Below are 20,693 nucleotides of genomic sequence, written 5' to 3' on the forward strand. Positions count from 1 at the left end.
GCATCCATACCTATCTATATCCCAGAGAACCAGCATCCATACCTTTCTATATCCCAGAGAACCAGCATCCATACCTATCTATATCCCAGAGAACCAGCATCCATACTTATCTATATCCCAGAGAACCAGCATCCATCCGTATCTATCTGTATCCCAGAGAACCAGCATCCATACTTATCTATCTATATCCCAGAGAACCAGCATCCATACTTATCTATATCCCAGAGAACCAGCATCCATACCTATCTATATCCCAGAGAACCAGCATCCATACTTATCTATCTATATCCCAGAGAACCAGCATCCATACTTATCTATCTATATCCCAGAGAACCAGCATCCATACTTATCTATATCCCAGAGAACCAGCATCCATACTTCTGGCAGAACGTGGGTATGAAGTATACCGGTTTTACCAGCATTTCCCACACGTTTACTTTCTTACTATACCTGATTCACCATGCAGGACTCCAACTCTTCCTTTGTTGCCCTGTTGTTTCCTCTTTCCTTGTTCTGAAAGATATTCAATATCACACTGAAAACCAGGAAAATGCAATGTTATTTATTATAACAGGTTACTCTACATTTACAGGAGTCCTCAGGTTTAGAAAGAGTTAACAGAAAGGCCCCTTGTTTAAAAGTGTAAAAAAAAATCCTCAATCTTACCTGTACATTATTTTGTATTTTACATTATTTTCTTCTAGCTATAGAAATATATAGTGTTTGGTTAAAGGAGGTTTTGTTTCTTTACACAAATACAGGTCAGCTGTCTGCCATCACAACGGACCTTGGTCAGTACCAGTTTATGTGGCCATGGTTGAAGCCCAAGAATTTCCTCCCAAATTTGCGGGTGCATGAAGTAGTTTGCAAACAATTGAGAGGTAAGACTCAAGGGGGCTAAAGAGCAATAAAAAAAACTGGGTTATCTGAGCAATAGAAAAGCATTGATTGCCTTGTCAGATAAATGCCGATTTCTGTTCCATCGGGATGGGAGGGTTAGAGTTCGGAGAAAGTAGCAGGATGAACCCTTCCTGTCAGGTGTCAACAATAAAGGCTGGTGAAGGAGGCATAATGTTGTGGGCAGTATTAAACATGGTGCCTCCAGAGCAAGTTATGGGCAAATATTACCTGTTTACCATTTTTAGCCAATAAGGATGCAGCAAAAACACAACAAATTTACTGTGAATTGCGGAAAACCGATACGTTTTTGTGCAAATTACATCAAAATGCACAGATATGTCTCAACACTACTGAGAGGTCCACAAAGGGACTGACCTGTTCTCCTGTAGGCCAGTCCTAGTCTCAGTGTGGGGAATTCTTTCTCGGCACACCCTGGGTCCCCTGATATCTATGTATCTGGACAATATGGCTTATCTAAGCTTTGTGGGTAAGTTTATCCCTTCATGGCAGCTCTTTCCCTTATGGCAGAAGAAGACGGTCAGCAGGACAGTGCACCATGCCACAAGGGAGAGAAAGTCATGGACTGGTTCCAAGAACATGACAGTGAGTTTGCATAAGGCAAGTCTGGACCTCCATCTATTTTGTGGCAATTTTCGAGAAGCTATCCTGACCGCATGTGCCGATATTCCTGTACAATTACCGTAATTTAACACCTAGTGGTATCAATGCTACAATAAACGGATGTGGTTGTGAAGGCCAAGGGAGGTCCAACCTGCTATTATTAACATGCAATATGTTTATTATACTTACCCTGTACCACATGAATATTAATTTAAATGCATTTTCATTGGAGCACGAGCCACAAGACATTGTCATTATTTGTGACAATCCTTTTGGTCCAATCTATATATAAAATAAAAAATAAAAAGAATTAAGCATATAATGTAATGTTTCCATCAACCTCTCAACAGCATCATTCTCTCCATCGATTATATGCTGCCAGAGATTGCACCATAAGGACTACACAGATAAGAAATGCTGAAAGCCACTTACAGATAACAAGGATTCCTCCAGCTTCTCTGTAAAATTCTCCGGAGGCAGGATACCCAGTGCCGGTCTGTTGATAAAGGTGCTCTAAGAGACATCACACACTTGTGAGCAAAGCTGAGCATCAGTACAGATTGCCATGAATTCAATGACTATTAAAGTATATAATAAAGATTGTTATCAGGCTAAAATGTTTACTTTTATCTGATGGGAAATTTGCACCTTTTTAAATTTTAGGCATTTGCGACCAACTTAAAAGAACACTAGTAAGGATTGAATTATTTATTACAGCCTCAATGGGAAATGCGGGTCCTGGATTACCAGATATTTCAAAATATTAAACATCTATAAAAATAACATACCGTATATACTCGAGTATAAGCCGACCCGAATATAAGCCGAGGCCCCTAATTTCACCCCCCAAAAAACAGGAAAAGTTATTGACTCAACTATAAGCCTAGGGTGGGAAATACATCATCCTCCCATGTCATCATCCAGACCCCCGTCATCATCCAGACCCCCGTCATCACCCCCCCCTTCATCATCACCGCCTGTCAATCCCTTCATCAGTGGTCTTCAACCTGCGGACCTCCAGATGTTGCAAAACTGCAACTCCCAGCATGCCTGGACAGCCATCGGCTGTCAGGGCATGCTGGGGGTTGTAGTTTTGAAACTTCTGGAGGTCCGCAGGTTGAAGAACACTGTGGCCTTCGTCATCATCCAGACACCCCATTTAGTTTTCTACTCACCTCCCCTCGGTGGGAAGGAAGGGGGAACTGGTCCGGGCCATCTATGCTGCAGGGACTGTCCGGCGGGGAGGATTAGTCGTTCCGCGTTGTCCATTTTCACTGAGGGGGCCTCTTCTCCGTGCTCTGGGCCTGCCCCGAACTAGTGACCAAGTGACGTTGCCTTGACGATGACGCACAGGGACATTCATGTGCGTCCCTGTGCATCGTCGTCAAGGCAACGTCACTAGGCCGGGGGCCTGGAGCGCGGAGAAGAGTGCCCCCTCGGTGAAAATGGACAACGCAGAACGACTAATCCTCCCCGCCGGACGGTCCCTGCAGCATAGATGGCCCGGACCAGCTCACCCTTCCTTCCCACCAAGGGGAGGTGAGTAGAAAACTAAAGGGGGGGTCTGGATGATGACGAAGGCCGCAGTGGTCTTCAACCTGCGGACCTCCAGAGGTTTCGAAACTACAACTCCCAGCATGCCCGGACAGCCGATGGCTGTCCGGGCATGCTGGGAGTTGTAGTTTTGCAACATCTGGAGGTCCGCAAGTTGAAGACCACTGAGAAGAGATTGACAGGCGGAAAGATCACTCGAGTATAAGCCGAGGGGGGGCATTTTCAGCACGAAAAATCGTGCTGAAAAACTCTGCTTATACTCGAGTATATACGGTATGTCAAATTCACATGCAAGGGTGGAAGACCTTGAGAAGGAAAGCTCACAATATTGTGTTACTATAACGTACATTTTTAGTAGAATGTATTTTTATTAATTGTTCCTCACTTTTTTTCCCCCTTGAAACAAATGTTCCTTTATAATTATTACATTTCAGATTAAAGGAGTTTAGCTTCACTAGCCATCTGGCAGTCTGCAAGGGGTTTTCACACAATTGTAGCATATCGGCTAGAAAAACAGAAAAACATAACCTCAATTCCTCCATAGATTGGTGCAAAAAAGCTTATCCAAAGGGGAGGGTGTTTTTGTGTTTTTTTTTTTGTCTCAAATAGAACCTGAAAAGAGAGCGTTTCATTTATCCAAAACCAACATTAAACTCTGCCTTCAGACATATATGAGGGTACAAAATCCAACAACATAAGGCCCAGAGGGCTACAAAAATCCTGCAGTGTTATATGTCTGTTATATAAAATATTACTTTTATTAGAACGCTCCTAACAATATAATGGTGAGTATCACAAATAAATGATAAAACCCCAGTCCCTATAGTCTCTATATGCAGGAACATATTAAATATGTACAGTGAGGTGGTTGTTTACGGTTCAGACATTTATGAAATTGAGGGGCACCACCTAGTCATATTGGTTATATGTGTATACTATATATAGCAATTACGGTAGATGATGTATAATTCTCTCCTATGTAAGGATTGTTTTAATGACATATACACAGGGCCGGTTCCGCCTATAGGCAAAATAGGCAGCCGCCTAGAATGCCCTATTGATGGGGGGCGCTGCTCTGCCCGCTGCAAGAAAGTTAGCAACCAGCTGCTCATCCAAAGCACCCACCCAGCCAGAACCACCGTCGCGTAAGGAGGGGGTTTGTTACAGTGTGTCACCCCATTAGTAGGTGATTACATGAGAAGGAGGTTTGTTACAGTGTGTCACCCCATTAGTAGGTGATTACATAAGAAGGAGGTTTGTTACAGTGTCACCCCAGTAGTAGGTGATTACATAAGAAGGAGGTTTGTTACAGTGTCACCCCAGTAGTAGGTGATTACATGAGGAGGAGGTTTGTTACAGTGTGTCACCCGACTAGTAAGGAGATTACATGAGGAGGAGGTTTGTTACAGTGTGTCACCCCACTAGTATGGAGATTACATGAGGAGGAGGTTTGTTACAGTGTGTCACCCCATTAGTAGGTGATTACATGAGAAGGAGGTTTGTTACAGTGTGTCACCCCATTAGTAGGTGATTACATAAGAAGGAGGTTTGTTACAGTGTCACCCCAGTAGTAGGTGATTACATGAGGAGGAGGTTTGTTACAGTGTGTCACCCGACTAGTAAGGAGATTACATGAGGAGGAGGTTTGTTACAGTGTGTCACCCCACTAGTATGGAGATTACATGAGGAGGAGGTTTGTTACAGTGTGTCACCCCACTAGTATGGAGATTACATGAGGAGGGGGTTTGTTGCAGTGTGTCACCCCATTAGTAGGTGATTACATGAGAAGGAGGTTTGTTACAGTGTGTCACCCCATTAGTAGGTGATTACATGAGAAGGAGGTTTGTTACAGTGTCACCCCAGTAGTAAGGAGATTACATGAGAAGGAGGTTTGTTACAGTGTCACCCCAGTAGTAAGGAGATTACATGAGAAAGAGGTTTGTTACAGTGCGTCACCCCACTAGTAAGGAGATTACATTAGGAGTTACTACTGGAGTGACACACTGTAACAAACCTCCTCCTCATGTAATCTCCTTATTAGTGGGGTGACACACTGTAAGTTGATTACATGGGGAGGAGGTTTATTACAGTGTGTCACTCCAGTAGTAAGGTGGGGTGTGTCAAAGGATGGAGCCAAGGGGAAGAAAATTTTTCTTTCGCCTAGGGTGGCAAAAATCCTTGCACCAGCCCTGCATATACACAGACAAAAGGTATACAATGTCTGCTGAATTCCAAACCATTCATCAATGCTATCAGTTTGTCTATATGTAAATAAAACAAACCTTACATGTTAGAAAAATATACAATGATGTGAAAACAGACTTTTTAGTATTTATTGCAAATGTAAAAACTCAAATTTAGCTTGGAAAGAAATATTCAGACCCTTTCATACGACAATTGAAATGAAGCTCTGGGGCCTCCCGTTTCAACAGCTGGGACAGGGAGACTGGGCAGGGAGACTGGACAGGGAGACTGGGCAGGGAGACTGGGCAGGGAGACTGGACAGGGAGACTGGGCAGGGAGACTGGGCAGGGAGACTGGACAGGGAGACTGGGCAGGGAGACTGGGCAGGGAGACTGGACAGGGAGACTGGACAGGGAGACTGGGCAGGGAGACTGGACAGGGAGACTGGACAGGGAGACTGGGCAGGGAGACTGGGCAGGGAGACTGGACAGGGAGACTGGACAGGGAGACTGGACAGGGAGACTGGACAGGGAGACTGGGCAGGGAGACTGGACAGGGAGACTGGGCAGGGAGACTGGGCAGGGAGACTGGGCAGGGAGACTGGGCAGGGAGACTGGGCAGGGAGACTGGGCAGGGAGACTGGGCAGGGAGACTGGACAGGGAGACTGGACAGGGAGACTGGGCAGGGAGACTGGGCAGGGAGACTGGGCAGGGAGACTGGGCAGGGAGACTGGGCAGGGAGACTGGGCAGGGAGACTGGGCAGGGAGACTGGGCAGGGAGACTGGGCAGGGAGACTGGACAGGGAGACTGGGCAGGGAGACTGGACAGGGAGACTGGACAGGGAGACTGGACAGGGAGACTGGGCAGGGAGACTGGGCAGGGAGACTGGGCAGGGAGACTGGACAGGGAGACTGGGCAGGGAGACTGGGCAGGGAGACTGGGCAGGGAGACTGGGCAGGGAGACTGGGCAGGGAGACTGGACAGGGAGACTGGACAGGGAGACTGGACAGGGAGACTGGACAGGGAGACTGGGCATGGAGACTGAACAGGGAGACTGGGCAGGGAGACTGGGCAGGGAGACTGGGCAGGGAGACTGGGCAGGGAGACTGGGCAGGGAGACTGGGCAGGGAGACTGGACAGGGAGACTGGGCAGGGAGACTGGACAGGGAGACTGGGTTGAGGAAAAGCTGATGGAGCAGAGTGCAGAGACATTTTTTAAGAAAACCTAATCCCGAGTGCTTTGGACCTTAGACTGGACCAAAGGTTCACCTACCAAGAAAATTGATTCTAAGAACACAGCAAAGACAAAAACAGGATTGGATTAGGGATAACTCAATAAATGTCCTTGAACAGCCCAGTCAGAGACCTGACATGAACCCAACGGAACATCTCTAGGGAGACCTAAAAATGGCTTCCACCATCAGTCTACATTCAACCTGAGAGGATCTGCAGAGAAACATGGCAGAAAATCCCCAAACCAGGTGTGCAAACCTTTATGGCATCATCCCCAAAGATGCTGAGTAAAGGGTCTGAATACATACGACAAAACAATATTTCAGTTTTTCCTTTTAAATAAATTAGTAAATATTTCTAACATTCTGTTTTTTTATTTGTCAATATTGGGTATTGAGTACAGAATGATGGTGGAAAACTTAATTTTAAATTTTAGCACAATTTCACAACATAACAAAATGTGATGAAAAGTTAAAGGGGTTATCCCCCACAAGGTGATTTTAGTACCTACCTGGCAGACAGTAATGGACATGCTTAGGAAGGACCTGTGCTTGTCTTGGGGATAAATGGCTATGTTGTGAGATTCCCATAATACTGTGGCTAGCTTTTTGTGAACTGGTATTTCCTGTTTGACTTTTCTTTTTTTGACTACAAATCCCACAATTCCATCCCTCCCACACATCATCCACCCCACCCATTGAAACATAAATGAGCTGCATCCATTCAAAGACCTGTGGATTTCAATCAGGGTGCCTACAGCTGTTGCAGATTGATCTCTCTCCCCCCAAGCGATCCCTCCACCCATTGAAGCAGACAGGCTCCCTGTCATCAGCTGACTAGTGAGCCAGGTCTCGGCCGCATTGCAAGCTGGGAAAAATCTGAGACAAGAGTCATTTTGTATGCTGTTAAAAATAAAATATTGGAGTGAAAATCACAGAATTGTGAGAAAACCATCACACACAGGTACAGACACTATATTATGAACTACACTAACTTTACAGCCCCTGTAGCATAGTCAAATAAAAAAAAAAAATCCTGGAATACCCCTTTAAAGGGTCTAGAAACTTTCCAAATGTCACACCATTTACATTGAAATCTCTTTTGTGTGACATCATGGGAACCATAATGACATTATAAGTGTATAACTCCCATTTCGTCACAGAAATATGTTTGAGGTCCTTCTGTGCTTACCAGGTTTTGTGGCTGTTGCAGGATTTTTATCAGGGCCGGATGGTTATAACCTGAAATACACAGTATATAGCAGAAGTATTGGTTATCTCACAGATCTCAGCAGAGGAATGAAGGACATGAGGGAATTGGAAAGCATGTATACACACGGCCATAGAGAATCGATCAGAAGATGAGGCCACTGCAGATTTCAATTATTTACTGCAGAGAACACATGAATATAATTCTGAATAACAAAAATACAAAATACAAAATCTGTCCAGAGGAAAAGTTGCTGAGTTGCCCATAGCAACCAATCAGATTGCTTCTTTCATTTTTGAAAAGGCCTCTGAAAAATGAAAGAAGCGATCTGATTGGTTGCTAGGGGCAACACAGCAGTTTTTCCTCTGGACAGGTCTTGATAAATCTCCCCCCACAGATTTTTCATCATCATCTATAACAGTGGTCTTCAACCTGCGGACCTCCAGATGTTGCAAAACTACAACTCCCAGCATGCCCGGACAGCCAACGGCTGTCCGGGCATGCTGGGAGATGTAGTTTTGCAACATCTGGAGGTCCGCAGGTTGAAGACCACTGATCTACAAGGTAAAAAACAGGGAGGAATCCAAAATATAGAAGAGGTTACAAATCTTTCCATGATACTTTTCTCAATTTATGTTCAACTCCTGGTTGCGGCTTATAAATACTGACCACAATACACAAGTTACACCAGCATTAAAGGGGTACTCCGGTGGAAAACTTTATTTATTTATTTTTTTTATCAACTGGTGTCAGGAAGTTAAATAGATTTGTAAATGACTTCTATTAAAAAAAAAAAATCTTAATCCTTCCAATACTTAATTGCTGAATACTACAGAGGAAGTTCTTTTCTTTTTGCAACACAGAGCTCTCTGCTGCCATCACGAGCACAGTGCTCTCTGCTGCCATCACGAGCACAGTGCTCTCTGCTGACATCTCTGTCCCTTTTAGGAACTGTCCAGAGCAGCATATGTTTTCTATGGGGATTTTCTCCTACTCTGGACAGTTCTTAAAATGGACAGAGATGTCAGCAGAGAGCACCGTGCTCGTGATGTCAGCAGAGAGCTCCTTGTTGCAAAAAGAAAATAATTTCCTCTGTAGTATTCAGCAGCTAATACGTACTGGAAGGATTAAGATTTCTTAATAGAAGTAATTTACAAATCTCTTTAACTTTCTGACACCAGTTGATAAAAATAAAAAAAGTTTTCCACCGGAGTACCCCTTTAAGAAGACCTAAGGCAAAGCTCAGACAATATCCAGTGTTCGGAAGGGTCTACAGAGTATAGTAGTTGTCGGGAGTGGCCCGATGTGAGAGGACAGAGGCCCGTTTCTCTATATTAGAACAGGAATTTTATATTTTAAATCAATATTATGTAAAATAAGAAGACATTTTCTAAGTCGCTTCTTTCTTCTCCTGTTAATGTCCCCCTGAATCTTATCGCAGTACCGCAGGCTGCCTCTTTAATAACCTACTTTGATAAATATATGCAAGGTCCACGTAGCTTCTGATTAGCATGTGCACGGAAAGCTAATGGAAATGAGTATTGCTAAGTACCTCAGGCATCAACAATGTCCTATACTACACTGTCTAGTCAGATTTCTAATATGCTAATATATACAATCCACAAAAAGTACTCCATACAGATATTTCTTAACAGAAATCCAATGAATATAGTAAAAAGCGACAGTTAAAGACGTTAAAGGGGTACTCCGCCCCAAGACATCTTATCCCCTAAGATGTCTGATTGCGGCGGTCCGGTCGCTGGGATGTCATGGCCACGCCCCCTCAATGCAAGTCTATGAGAGGGGGCGTGGCGTCCGCCACGCCCCCTCCCATAGACTTGCATTGAGGGGGCGTGGTGTGATGGCCACAAGCAGTCCACATACATCCTGCTCCTCATCGGCCATCCAGGATTGTCTCCCACCCTGACTGCCCCCAGATTGTCCCCTGATGAAAGGGGGGGGGGGGGGCGTGAAACGCGCTGGCCACTGGATCTATAATGGATCCGTTTTAAAATGGATATTTATTGAAGTTCAATTTTTTTGTGTTTTTTTCTGTGAATCTGGCGTGGTGTGATTGCAAGAGGGGCTTGACCGTGATGTCACATCCCCCGGAGTACCCCTTTAAGTGTGAATTAAGAGGGGTTTACCAGTCAAAACCTATTCCCGACCTATCCTTAGTATAGGCCATCATCAACATCCGATCAGTGGGGTGCTGATATCCGCCACCCCTGCCAAACGCAGTCCTGGCCTACACAGGAAAACAGAGCCGGAAGCTATTTCCTTCATTTTAATACATTTTTCGCAGAGCAGCATATTCAGCAGAGAGATCTGCTGGAATAAACTAAGAGACTTGGCTTTCGATCTAGCAAATCACCAACTCGCACTAATGTTGCTGCCTTTTGCTACGGGCATTGGTGGCTATGGCAGGTTATTTTCCTCCATCATTAATCTTTCCTATGCAGACTTCCAAAGCACATTGGAAATGAATACATAAAAGCAAGCAGGAAGACATGCTGGGATGCTACCGCTGCCACCTTTACATCATGAAAGGCTTTGTTGTCCAAGTCAATGCAAATCAACTAATTTGCAAAATGCCAAGCACAGAGGATGGCAGCATTTTTTTCTATGCCAAGTCTATTGACTTTGCATCTACATTGTAAAGTTAATGCATTCACAATTCTTGATACATTTCAATATGCTTGGAAAATTTACTGGTATTTCACAAAGAGGATTTTTGGGCTAGAACTTTTTAACCATGGACTTGCCTGCCGCCGCTCCCCAATGCCTCGAATATCACTCTACGCTGTGGTCTTCTTTCTGGTTCTTGTGGTCAACTTGCGTCAGTGTGATATATTGAGCCTTGGCGCTGGTCTTCTTCCTAGTGCCAGAGCCCAATATGTAACATTGCTGCTCAGCTAATTACCGGTCAAGGCGGGATATTGCTGCGACCTCAAGAACCAAGAATAAGACCGAACCAGAGGGCGAAGGCAAGGATATTGGATGGATAGGGGGTGCGGCTGGGAGTAAGTCCAGTTTTATTTATTTATTGGGTAGCATGGTAAAAATAAAAAAATAAAAGTTCTATGCCAGATACCCCTTTTAATGTATACAAGTGATATCTGTATACATATACAGAAAATAAGGTAAATGAGGATGTCAGATATACAGGACAAGGCAAATTATGTACGAATAAACATAAATTGATCTGAATGATAACATGTTTTAATAGTTCTCAAAACCACAGAAAACATACCGTATTTTTCGCCGTATAAGACGCACTTTTTCTTCCCCAAAACTGAGGGGGAAAAGTCGGTGCGTCTTATACGGCGAATACACCCCTATCGCGGCGGTCCCTGCGGCCATCAACGGCCGGGACCCGCGGCTAATACAGGACATCACCGATCGCGGTGATGCCCTGTATTTACCCTTCAGACGCGGCGATCAAAGCTGACCGCCGCGTCTGAAGGGAAAGTGACACTAACCCGGCTGTTCAGTCGGGCTGTTCGGGACCGCAATTTCACCGCGGCGGTCCCGAACAGCCCGACTGAATAGCCGGGTTAGTGCTTACAGGACACCGGGAGGGACCTTACCTGCCTCCTCGGTGTCTTCTCCGTTCAGGGATCCCCTGTATGCCGGCGCTCTCCTTCCTCGTCATCACGTCGTCACGTACGTGCGTCGGCGTGCGTAATGACGTGATGGCGGCGACGGAGAGCGAGGATACCCGGCCGACAGCAGAGACGTTCCGGAGCGACGGGGACACGGCGACAGCGATGGAACGACATCCAGGGCAGCGGTGACGGGTCCGGAGCGGCGGGGACACGTGAGTATTACATCCTATGCAGTGGTCTTCAATCTGCGGACCTCCAGATGTTGCAAAACTACAACTCCCAGCATGCCCGGACAGCCAATGGCTGTCCGGGCATGCTGGGAGTTGTAGTTTTGCAACATCTGGAGGTCCGCAGGTTGAAGACCACTATTGGGTTCAAAACCTTTATTTTTTTCGATTTTGCCCCTAAAAATTGGGTGCGTCTTATACGCCGGTGTGTCCTATAGGGCGAAAAATACGGTAAATAGAGAGGAAATTATAATTTGCAACCCCACTTTTTCAGCTTGCACTTTCTCTCTTTAGATCAGTTTCAACTGTGTAAAATGTATAATTTGTTGCGCAAGACAGAATGAATTTTGTGGACTTTTTGTCCTGTGGATTTTATGCTACCCGTTGAGTAGAGTGAAGATGTGCAAACATTTTCTTGCAAAAAATATACGTGGCACAAGCCACAACATATCCATTTTAGGCCAGAAAAATTGACGAGCATAGGTAAAAAAAAACATATAACAGGGCAAATGCTTGATAGATGTGTTTAAAATTTCAAAGAAGAAAAAAATTGTGCAAAATGCACCAGAAAATAGCTGCAAAAAGCGTAATAAATCCCACCCACAATTCCATGACGTGAATCTGGGAAGAAAAAAGCGGAAGAGCTCCTCATGGGACGAGTACCGTTTGATCCACAGTATGTGGACAAGCAAGTGATCTACAGTGGGTGCTGGTAAACCACTCACCTTGCTTAGTTGTGTATATTGACACAACTACAAATGCACTTGGATAGTCATATAGATGGCGCAGCCTCCTGGTTCCGGGTCTTGGAGTGTTCCAGGCCGGTAGGTACAATAGTGGATATAAGGATCAAAATTACCAGGTTTTTGGCGCAATCCACCAAGGATGGGTCACAGTTTTTTCAAAAGAATTTTATTAGCCAGGGAAACAATGCGTTTCAAAGCTTTGGAGCTCCTTCATCAGGTAAACATGGCAGTATATCATATACTGCCATGTTTACCTGATGAAGGAGCTCCAAAGCTCTGAAACGCTTTGTTTCCCTGGCTAATAAAATTCTTTTAAAGAAACTGTGACCCATCCTTGGTGGATTGCGCCGAAAACCTGGTACTTTTGATCCTTATATCCACTACCCACAATTCCATGCAATAGTTTTTTTTTAAATCTAATAGCATGTTGAGATATTGTGTTAAATGGGTAGAATTCTTAACTGAACTAAAGGATTGGTAAGGACACATCTGTAGGATAAACATGGGTACATGGGTTGACAGCCGAAGGTCGTGGGAAAAAAGTCCTGGGAAAAAAGTGTAGGAATTCACACAAGATTTCTATTCAAGGGCTGGTCCTGCAGGAACCCTGCTGATGGGAACAGTATTCCTGCTGTGAAAAAAGTGCAGGAACTCCATTCCTGCAGGACTTAAGCCCTGAGAATGACTCTGTGCAAGATCATGGCCCCCTTGCTCTAAAATAGCTTATATCTCTCCAGGGACTAACCAGTAACTGGCAGCTATGAAATTCATGATCTTGGTAAAACACTGAACTGTAAAACACTGCACAGGTTGTGCATGTGGTAAAACAATGTTCACATATTTGGCATTACTGTGCATTGGTTAATGAGATGATTATGTCACACACAACTGAAGATTCTTCTGGATGACCTCCTGTGCATAGTAAGAACATCGGGGGTCTCCTGCCTTGCCATCTCTGACCGCTAGAGCCTCTGATCCTGCAGCAAAAAAACCTGATCTCTTCTCCACACATCTAAATGTCACTAAATAAAACGCTTTCCTCAAACACTGGGCCCTATTCTCTTTAATGTATTTATCAATTACCTTGTAGAGAAATTAGAGGGATTATATAGTAAAGTGTCAACCTTTACAGATGATACTAAGCTCTCTAAAGAGGTTAACACAACAGAGGACAGTGCACTGTTACAAATGGATCTGGATACTTTGGAGGTTTGGGCCGGGGAATAACAGATGAGGTTGAACACTGATAAATGTAAGGTTATGCACATGGGAAGGAATAATCCAGGTTGTGATCAAGTATTAAACAGGAAAACTGACAGATGGATTAACCCCACTAACCTGAATTTACAGGTGGTTTGTGGGGGTAATGCTCAGTAAACCAATGTATTCCTTACCCCAACGAAGGGGTCAGAGATGGCAGGTTTCTCTTCACTTTCTGCCTGTCACAGCTTATTCCAACAGGGAAAACAGCCCAGTAAAGGTAATAAGTGTATATTACAATACAGTTGGTTTGGCCATAAGGGAACATTATATAAGTACGTTTTCCCATCTGGAGTACTCTTTTAACCTCCCTGGCGGTATGATTCTGTCTGGAAATTTGTACCAAAAGCGGTACAATTTTTTCACTGAATTTAACATCTCCCCCCCGCCCATTTCACATCTCCCCCGTCACATTCCCCCTCCCTTGTCACATTCCCCCTCTCCCTTGTCACATCCCCCCCGTCACATTTTCCCCCCTCCTTGTCACATTCTCCCCCCTCCTTTTCACATTCCCCCCCTTGTCACATTCTCCCCCTTCATGTTACATTCCCCTCCCCCTGTCACATCCCCCCTTGTCACAATCCCCCCCTTCATGTCACATTCCCCTCCCCCCTGTCACATCACTCCCCTGTCACATTCCCCCCTCTGTCACATTCCCCCCTCTTGTCACATCCCCCCCCTTGTCACATTCCCCCCATCTGTCACATTCCCCCCATCTGTCACATTCCCCCCATCTGTCACATCCCCCCCCCTGTCACATCCCCCCCCCCTCTGTCACATTCTCCCCCCCCCCCCCCCCTTGTCACCTTTTCTTGTCCCCTTGTCTTATCCTGCAGCAGAATACACTACGTTTGCCGGGCAGATTTCAAACCTAGTGTATTTGCTGCAGAACAAGTCCTTTCCCCTTCAGCCAATCACAGGCTTTACACCACTGCGGCCTGTGATTGGCTGAAAAGTGAAAGGTCCTGTAAGATGAATAGTGAAGAGAGCAGGGACCGGAGCGCATGGAGGGGAACGGCATCTGCAGGGACCAGGATTAGGTAAGCAAACAATTTTTTTTATTTTACTCCTTTTTCCTTTTACACTTAGCTCAGTGTTTTTCTAACAGGGTGCCTCCAGCTGTTGTGAAACTACTACTCCCAGCATGCCCGGACAGCCTTTGGCTGTTCGGGCATGCTGAGAGTTGTAGTTTTGCAACAGCTGGAGGCCTCCTGGTAGGGAAACACTGACTTTTAGTATTTTTCTTTACCTGCTCTGGCCGGCCCCAGCAACGGGAGCCAACCCGAGCAGATAATCGCATGTTTTCCCGGGGGCCGCATCGCTATATCGCATTGCTTTTGCGATATATCGTGCAGCCCGGCCGGGAACTCTGCAATTCTACCCCGAGCGTGACTCAGGGTTACCGATCCTGGCAGGGAAAATTAATCCCGAGTCACACTCGGGAATACCGCTCAGGAGGTTAACTGCTCTAGAGACGGGTTTGAAGACTATATGCATCTCTAATGTGGCCCCTGGGTCCCAAAACCAATGGAATGGTGTCAGAGGTGCAGATAGTCTTTAAACCTACCTCCAAAGCAGGTAAGAGTTAATTTGCATATTGTAAGATTGTGCTATATCTCCAGAATGGGTGAATGGACTGGAAAAAGGAATACATTGTTTTACTCAGGATCACCCACACAGGTCACCATCTTATATTCAGGTTGGTGGGCTTGATCCACCTGTAAGTTTCCCTTTAAACGGGAAAACACTGGGGACGACTGACATGGAAAATTACAGTAAATTTAGCTGTAGTGACCAGTGTCGGGCAGCTACTGCCAAGACAAATACAATCATGAGGTGCATCAATAGGGGCATAGATGCCCACGACAAGGAAATAATTCTACCACTGTACAAATCACTAGTCAGAACACACATAGAATACTGTGTACAGTACTGGGCACCAGTGTACAAGAAAGATATAGTGGAGTTGGAGAGGGTTAAAAGACGGGCAACCAGGGTAATACGGGGAATGGGGGGACGACAGTACCCAGAAAGATTATCAGAATTAGGATTAGTTTAAAAAAAAAAAAAGAAGGTTTAGGGGCGACCTAATAACTATGTATAAATATATCAGGGGACAGTACAGAGATCTCTCCCATGATCTATTTATACCCAGGACTGTATCTATAACAAGGGGGCATCCTCTATATTTAGAGGAAAGAAGGTTTCTACACCAGCACAGACGGGGTTCTTTACTGTAAGAGCAGAGGAGGTGGTCATGGTGAATTCTGTAAAAGAGTTCAAAAGGGGTCTGGATGCATTTTTGGAGAGTAAGAATATTATAGGTTTTAGATACTAGATTTATAGGGACAGAACGTTGATCAAGGGATTTATTCTGACTGCCATATTTGGAGTCGGGAAGGAATTTTTCTCCTTAGTATGGGGCAATTGGCATTAAACTCATAAAGGATTTTTGCCTTCCTCTGGATCAACACAATATGGACATAGGTTGAACCTGATGGACGTTTGTCTTTTTTTGAACCTTATATTCTAAGTTACTATGTTACAAGAGTCAATTTCATTTGAAGCCATTGATATGCTTTTGGCATGTGGGAGGAAACTGGTTCCTCCATGTAGAAATGCTTACTGAGGCACTGTGCTGAGATCACTTATCCTCTCCGCTCTGATCACACTTATCTCTAGTGGACAGGCTAATTTCCGGAATGACAAGCAGGATCCATGCTTCATGTTGTTGGAAAATAATATATACTTGAATCTAATGACTATCATGGCAACAGCTTCCTGGACGTTAGTAATTCTCTGTCCTCCCAGCTCTGTTCTAGTCACACTAACATTTTTCTATTCTAATCCTTTCCACAATTATTCAAAATAAGAAATACATTTATAAGGTGAATAATTTCTTTTTTTATTAAGCACCACTGATTTAAACATGGTCACTCAGAAGACTAATGATTTCTCTCCTGATCAGCAGTGATAGACGTCATAAAGGCTGAAGATAAGCTCAAATATTGTTCTGATAATTCGTTATCTAAAGATTCTTCCTGGAACTGCTTTGTATGCAAATCTATTCTGATATTAGAATGGATGTAAATTGCTTTGGGTCCATCAGCCAGGAGTCGGCTACTCCTCATTGCCAAGAATAGACAGATTTAAAAAAACAGAAAGAAGAAAAAATAAACCTAAAATGACAACACCAGATGGTACATACCAATAGGAATGGATGATATTTGGGAATACAGATCCAGCATTCGGTTGCCATCAACATCAACAAGATAATTTCCACGACTTTCTTCATAATTACAAAAAAAGTTCACAGCGTCTGCATTCTAGAAAAAAAACAAAATAAAAACTGGCTAGCGAGGTTCTCATTTTGTCAATCCTTCAAACATATACTGGAAAATAAGTAACTTTAGGCATAAAATAGGGCAGAAACGTCATTAGGCAGAGGTCCCACTAATTGTCCGAATGTAGTCAACAATGTACAGTCAATTAAAGGACAACTGTCACTTGTTTTCTCCCGCACTATCCACAGGTACTGGTGGATAGTGCGGGAGACGCTGATTAAAATGAGCCCTACCTTGTCTGGATCAGCACCGCCGTTCTCCCACAATTGTAGTTTTATTATCTGTTGAAATCTTCCTGTAACTGGCACGGGTGGGGCTTCTGCAGGTTAACTGGCACTGACGTCAGCGCCGCTTATGAATATTCATCCCCCTTCCTCCAGCTCTCCCTCTCTTTGCCGCTCCTAACTGGGGGAGAGGGGATGAATATTCATAAGCGGCACTGACGTGTTAAGCGGCAGTGCCAGTTAAGCGCCGAAGCCCCACCCATTAGAGTTACAGGAAGATTTCAACAGATAATAAAACTACAATTGCGGGAGAACAGATCCGGACAAGGTAGGGCTCCTTTTAATCACCGTCTCCCGCACTATCCACCAGTCCCTGTGGATAGTGCGGGAGAAAACAAGTGACAGTTTTCCTTTAAAGTTAAAGGGGCCTGTGCCTGTCAATGCACATGTACGCTGGCACCCTATTCTGACAGTTCGCCATAGATGGCAAAATTGTAATGTTAGAGTTAGTAAAGTGTCGACACAGATTTTTTTTAAGGAAAGGAACAGTGAGAGGCTGCAACATATCCCTACTTGAGAAGTAGGGATCGACCGATTATCGGTATGGCCGATAATCACGATTTTGGGCATTATCGGTATTGGCAATTACACCGCACTCTATATAGAGTGACAAAGGCTACCAGATTCATACTTGGTTGCAATGTTTCAGAATTATAAGACATTATTCGGTATATTAAAATGCACGGGCAGGTACAGCAGGAGAGCAGAGACCAAGTGTGCGGGGGGATGTGGGTGGCGACGGACCGTTGCGTGCTTTCAGGACTTCGTCAGGCCACCCACATCCCCCCGCACAGCTGGTCTCCGCTCTCCTGCTGTACCTGCCCGTGCATTTTAATATACCAAATAAAGAAGACGGTTGAATGAAAAGTACATGGTGAGTGCTGCGTTATTCTGCTTACCTCTTTGATTGCATATTGAAAGACTGTATAAAAACGCATTGCACCACCGTAACTCATACAAGAGGGCAGGTACTCAACACCACTCATATAGTTTCACTATTCCCTAACCTGACACTGGTGCCGGTGTATCTCCATTAAGATAATTTTTGAAAAGTTGTTAAGACTTCAGACAGAATTTTATGGGACAATTCACACAGCTTTTATGGTCTTCTTCAGCTATCGCTCAAGTTATTGTAACTTACCTGGATACCGTTCAGCTGCTTGATCAGCTCCTAAAAAAATAAGGAAAAAACCATTATAAATCGCACACTTGTGATGACAAATGAGCCGTGCATTCGTTTACACAAAGATACAGAAGACCAGAAAGAGATCCGGTTGTTGCTCTGGTTTTGCATAAGGCAATACCAAGGTAAAAATAATTGTTTTCTAATGTTCGTGGTCCTACCATGTCTAGATAAAAGGTTCTTACAATAACCACTTCCCTGGATTTTTATGGAAACTGGTAAACAGGCAATAAAAAGTTTTTTTGTGGAAACAACCCCTTATGGGATACTTTTCCTTTGACATTAGCTTTAAAGGGGTACTCCGCTGCTCAGCGTTTGGAACAAACTGTTCCGAATGCTGGAGCCGGAGCTCGTGACGTCATAGCCCGGCCCCCTCATGACGTCACGCCCCACCCCCTAAATGCAAGTCTATGGGAGGGGGCGTCACGCCCCCTCCCATAGACTTGCATTGAGGGGGTTGGGCGTGACAACCTGAGGGGGTGGGGCTATGACATCATGAGCTCCCAAATGGTGAGCAGCGGAGTACCCCTTTAACTATTCCCAAATATTAACAAAATCAGTTGGCAAAGGAGCTCGACACTACCTACAGCTATTCTACCGGCACTTCATGCTACCATTTGCAGATTACAGACTGGTGTAACCACTAGAGATGAGCGAACTTACAGTAAATTCGATTAGTCACGAACTTCTCGGCTCGGCAGTTGCTGACTTATCCTGCATAAATTAGTTCAGCTTTCAGGTGCTCCAGTGGGCTGGAAAAGGTGGATACAGTCCTAGGAAAGAGTCTCCTAGGACTGTATCCACCTTTTCCAGCCCACGGGAGCGCCTGAAAGCTGAACTAATTTATGCAGGATAAGTCAGCAACTGCCAAGCCGAGAAGTTCGTGACGAATCGAATTTACTGTAAGTTCGCTCATCTCTAGTAACCACCAAGGACTAAAAAAACTTCTAGTGCACAATGTGGCCCCAATACAATTATTATATAATCAGCCAAACTTACTCTCGATCTTGGTCCCGGGACCTCGGTCTTCATTAATGGGGCGTCATACTCAAACTCAACATTCTTTTTGGCTGCAGCCTGACTAATATACCTGCAACCTGAAAAGAGCAATGTCATTCCTAGACGTTCAAAGACATTTGATGATCATTGACAATATTATATTTGTCAGACATTACTTCCTAACTAATCTCCAAGGTCTTCTTCTGATCTTCAAGGTCAATTGGGTTATTTTTCTAAATCAATTATTTGGGAGAAAGACACTTTTCTCCACTAAGGCCACTCAAATACTAGGGGAAATGTAATATTAAACACAAAGGAAAACTGACAGCAGGGTCACCTGCACTAACCTGAATATACAGATAGATAGTACGGGTGACCCTGTTTCTGAAAAACACTGCAGTAGTTTAAGAGATATTCATCCTATTGTTAATTTGGTCATTTATTAAAGGGGTACTCCGGTGGAAAACTTTTTTTTTTTAAATCAACTGGTGCCAGAAAGTTAATAAGATTTGTAAATTACTTCTATAAAAAAATCTTAATCCTTCCAGTACATTTTAGCTGCTGAATACTACAGAGATAATTATTTTCTTTTTGGAACACAGTGCTCTCTGCTGACATCATGACCACAGTGCTCTCTGCTGACATCTCTGTCCATTTTAGGAACTGAGCAGCATATGTTTTCTATGGGGGTTTTCTCCTACTCTGGACAGTTACTAAAATGAACAGAGATGTCAGCCGAGAGCACTGTGGTCATGATGTCAGCAGAGAGCACTGTGGTCGTGATGTCAGCAGAGAGCTCTGTGTTCCAAAAAGAAAATAATTGCCTCTGTAGTATTCAGCAGCTGATAAGTACTGGAAGGATTAAGATTTTTTTAATAGAAGTCCTTTACAAATCTGTTTAACTTTCCGGTACCAGTTGATTTAAAAAAAAAAAGTTTTCCACTGGAGTACCCCTTTAAGTGCAACAGAGGCGGGCTGCTGCTGCATGTGCTATGCTTTCTCCCGCCTGCTCCTGCTCATAGCTTCGCAGCCTTCAGCCGACAACCTTCATAAAAATGTATATCTTGGTCCCCATGTCTGAAAGTGAAAGAATTATCAGGAAAGGAGAAGGGAATATTAACCTGAGTGGGCAGGATCTAGCATTGCACATACAGCAGCAGCCCGCCTCGGGTGTACATAAGAAGGAAATTATAGCAACATATTAGCAACAAATTAATATTTCCTGAGCAGCAGCACTGATTATCGACCGGTAAGAAGCCATAAAAACAGCACTGTATATCCAGGTTAGTGCAGGGGACCCTGGACAGTTTTTCAAGTGTCCTTTCATATATGTCCCTAAA

The 20,693-nt window shown here is 44.3% G+C and overlaps 1 protein-coding gene across 5 annotated transcripts in view; it reads right to left on the reverse strand.

Moving 5' to 3' along the window:
* Positions 1-20,693, reverse strand: part of ABAT (4-aminobutyrate aminotransferase) — a 163,267-nt gene that overhangs the window by 37,052 nt on the left and 105,522 nt on the right. For all 5 annotated transcript variants that reach the window (XR_008847264.1, XM_056536397.1, XM_056536398.1 and 2 more), the window contains exons 3-9: positions 19,354-19,451; positions 18,313-18,342; positions 16,752-16,869; positions 7,685-7,734; positions 1,954-2,034; positions 1,711-1,803; positions 451-513 (exon numbers count right to left, since the gene is read on the reverse strand). Coding sequence is in view for 4 of the 5 variants with exons in the window: in XM_056536397.1 (XP_056392372.1) it covers positions 451-513; positions 1,711-1,803; positions 1,954-2,034; positions 7,685-7,734; positions 16,752-16,869; positions 18,313-18,342; positions 19,354-19,451 (533 nt within the window). In the remaining variant the exon portion in view is untranslated. The remainder of the gene's footprint in view (positions 1-450; positions 514-1,710; positions 1,804-1,953; positions 2,035-7,684; positions 7,735-16,751; positions 16,870-18,312; positions 18,343-19,353; positions 19,452-20,693) is intronic.

The sequence above is a fragment of the Hyla sarda genome, chromosome 8 (genome assembly GCF_029499605.1).
Source record: "Hyla sarda isolate aHylSar1 chromosome 8, aHylSar1.hap1, whole genome shotgun sequence".
In the NCBI taxonomy this organism is placed as follows: Eukaryota; Metazoa; Chordata; class Amphibia; order Anura; family Hylidae; genus Hyla; species Hyla sarda.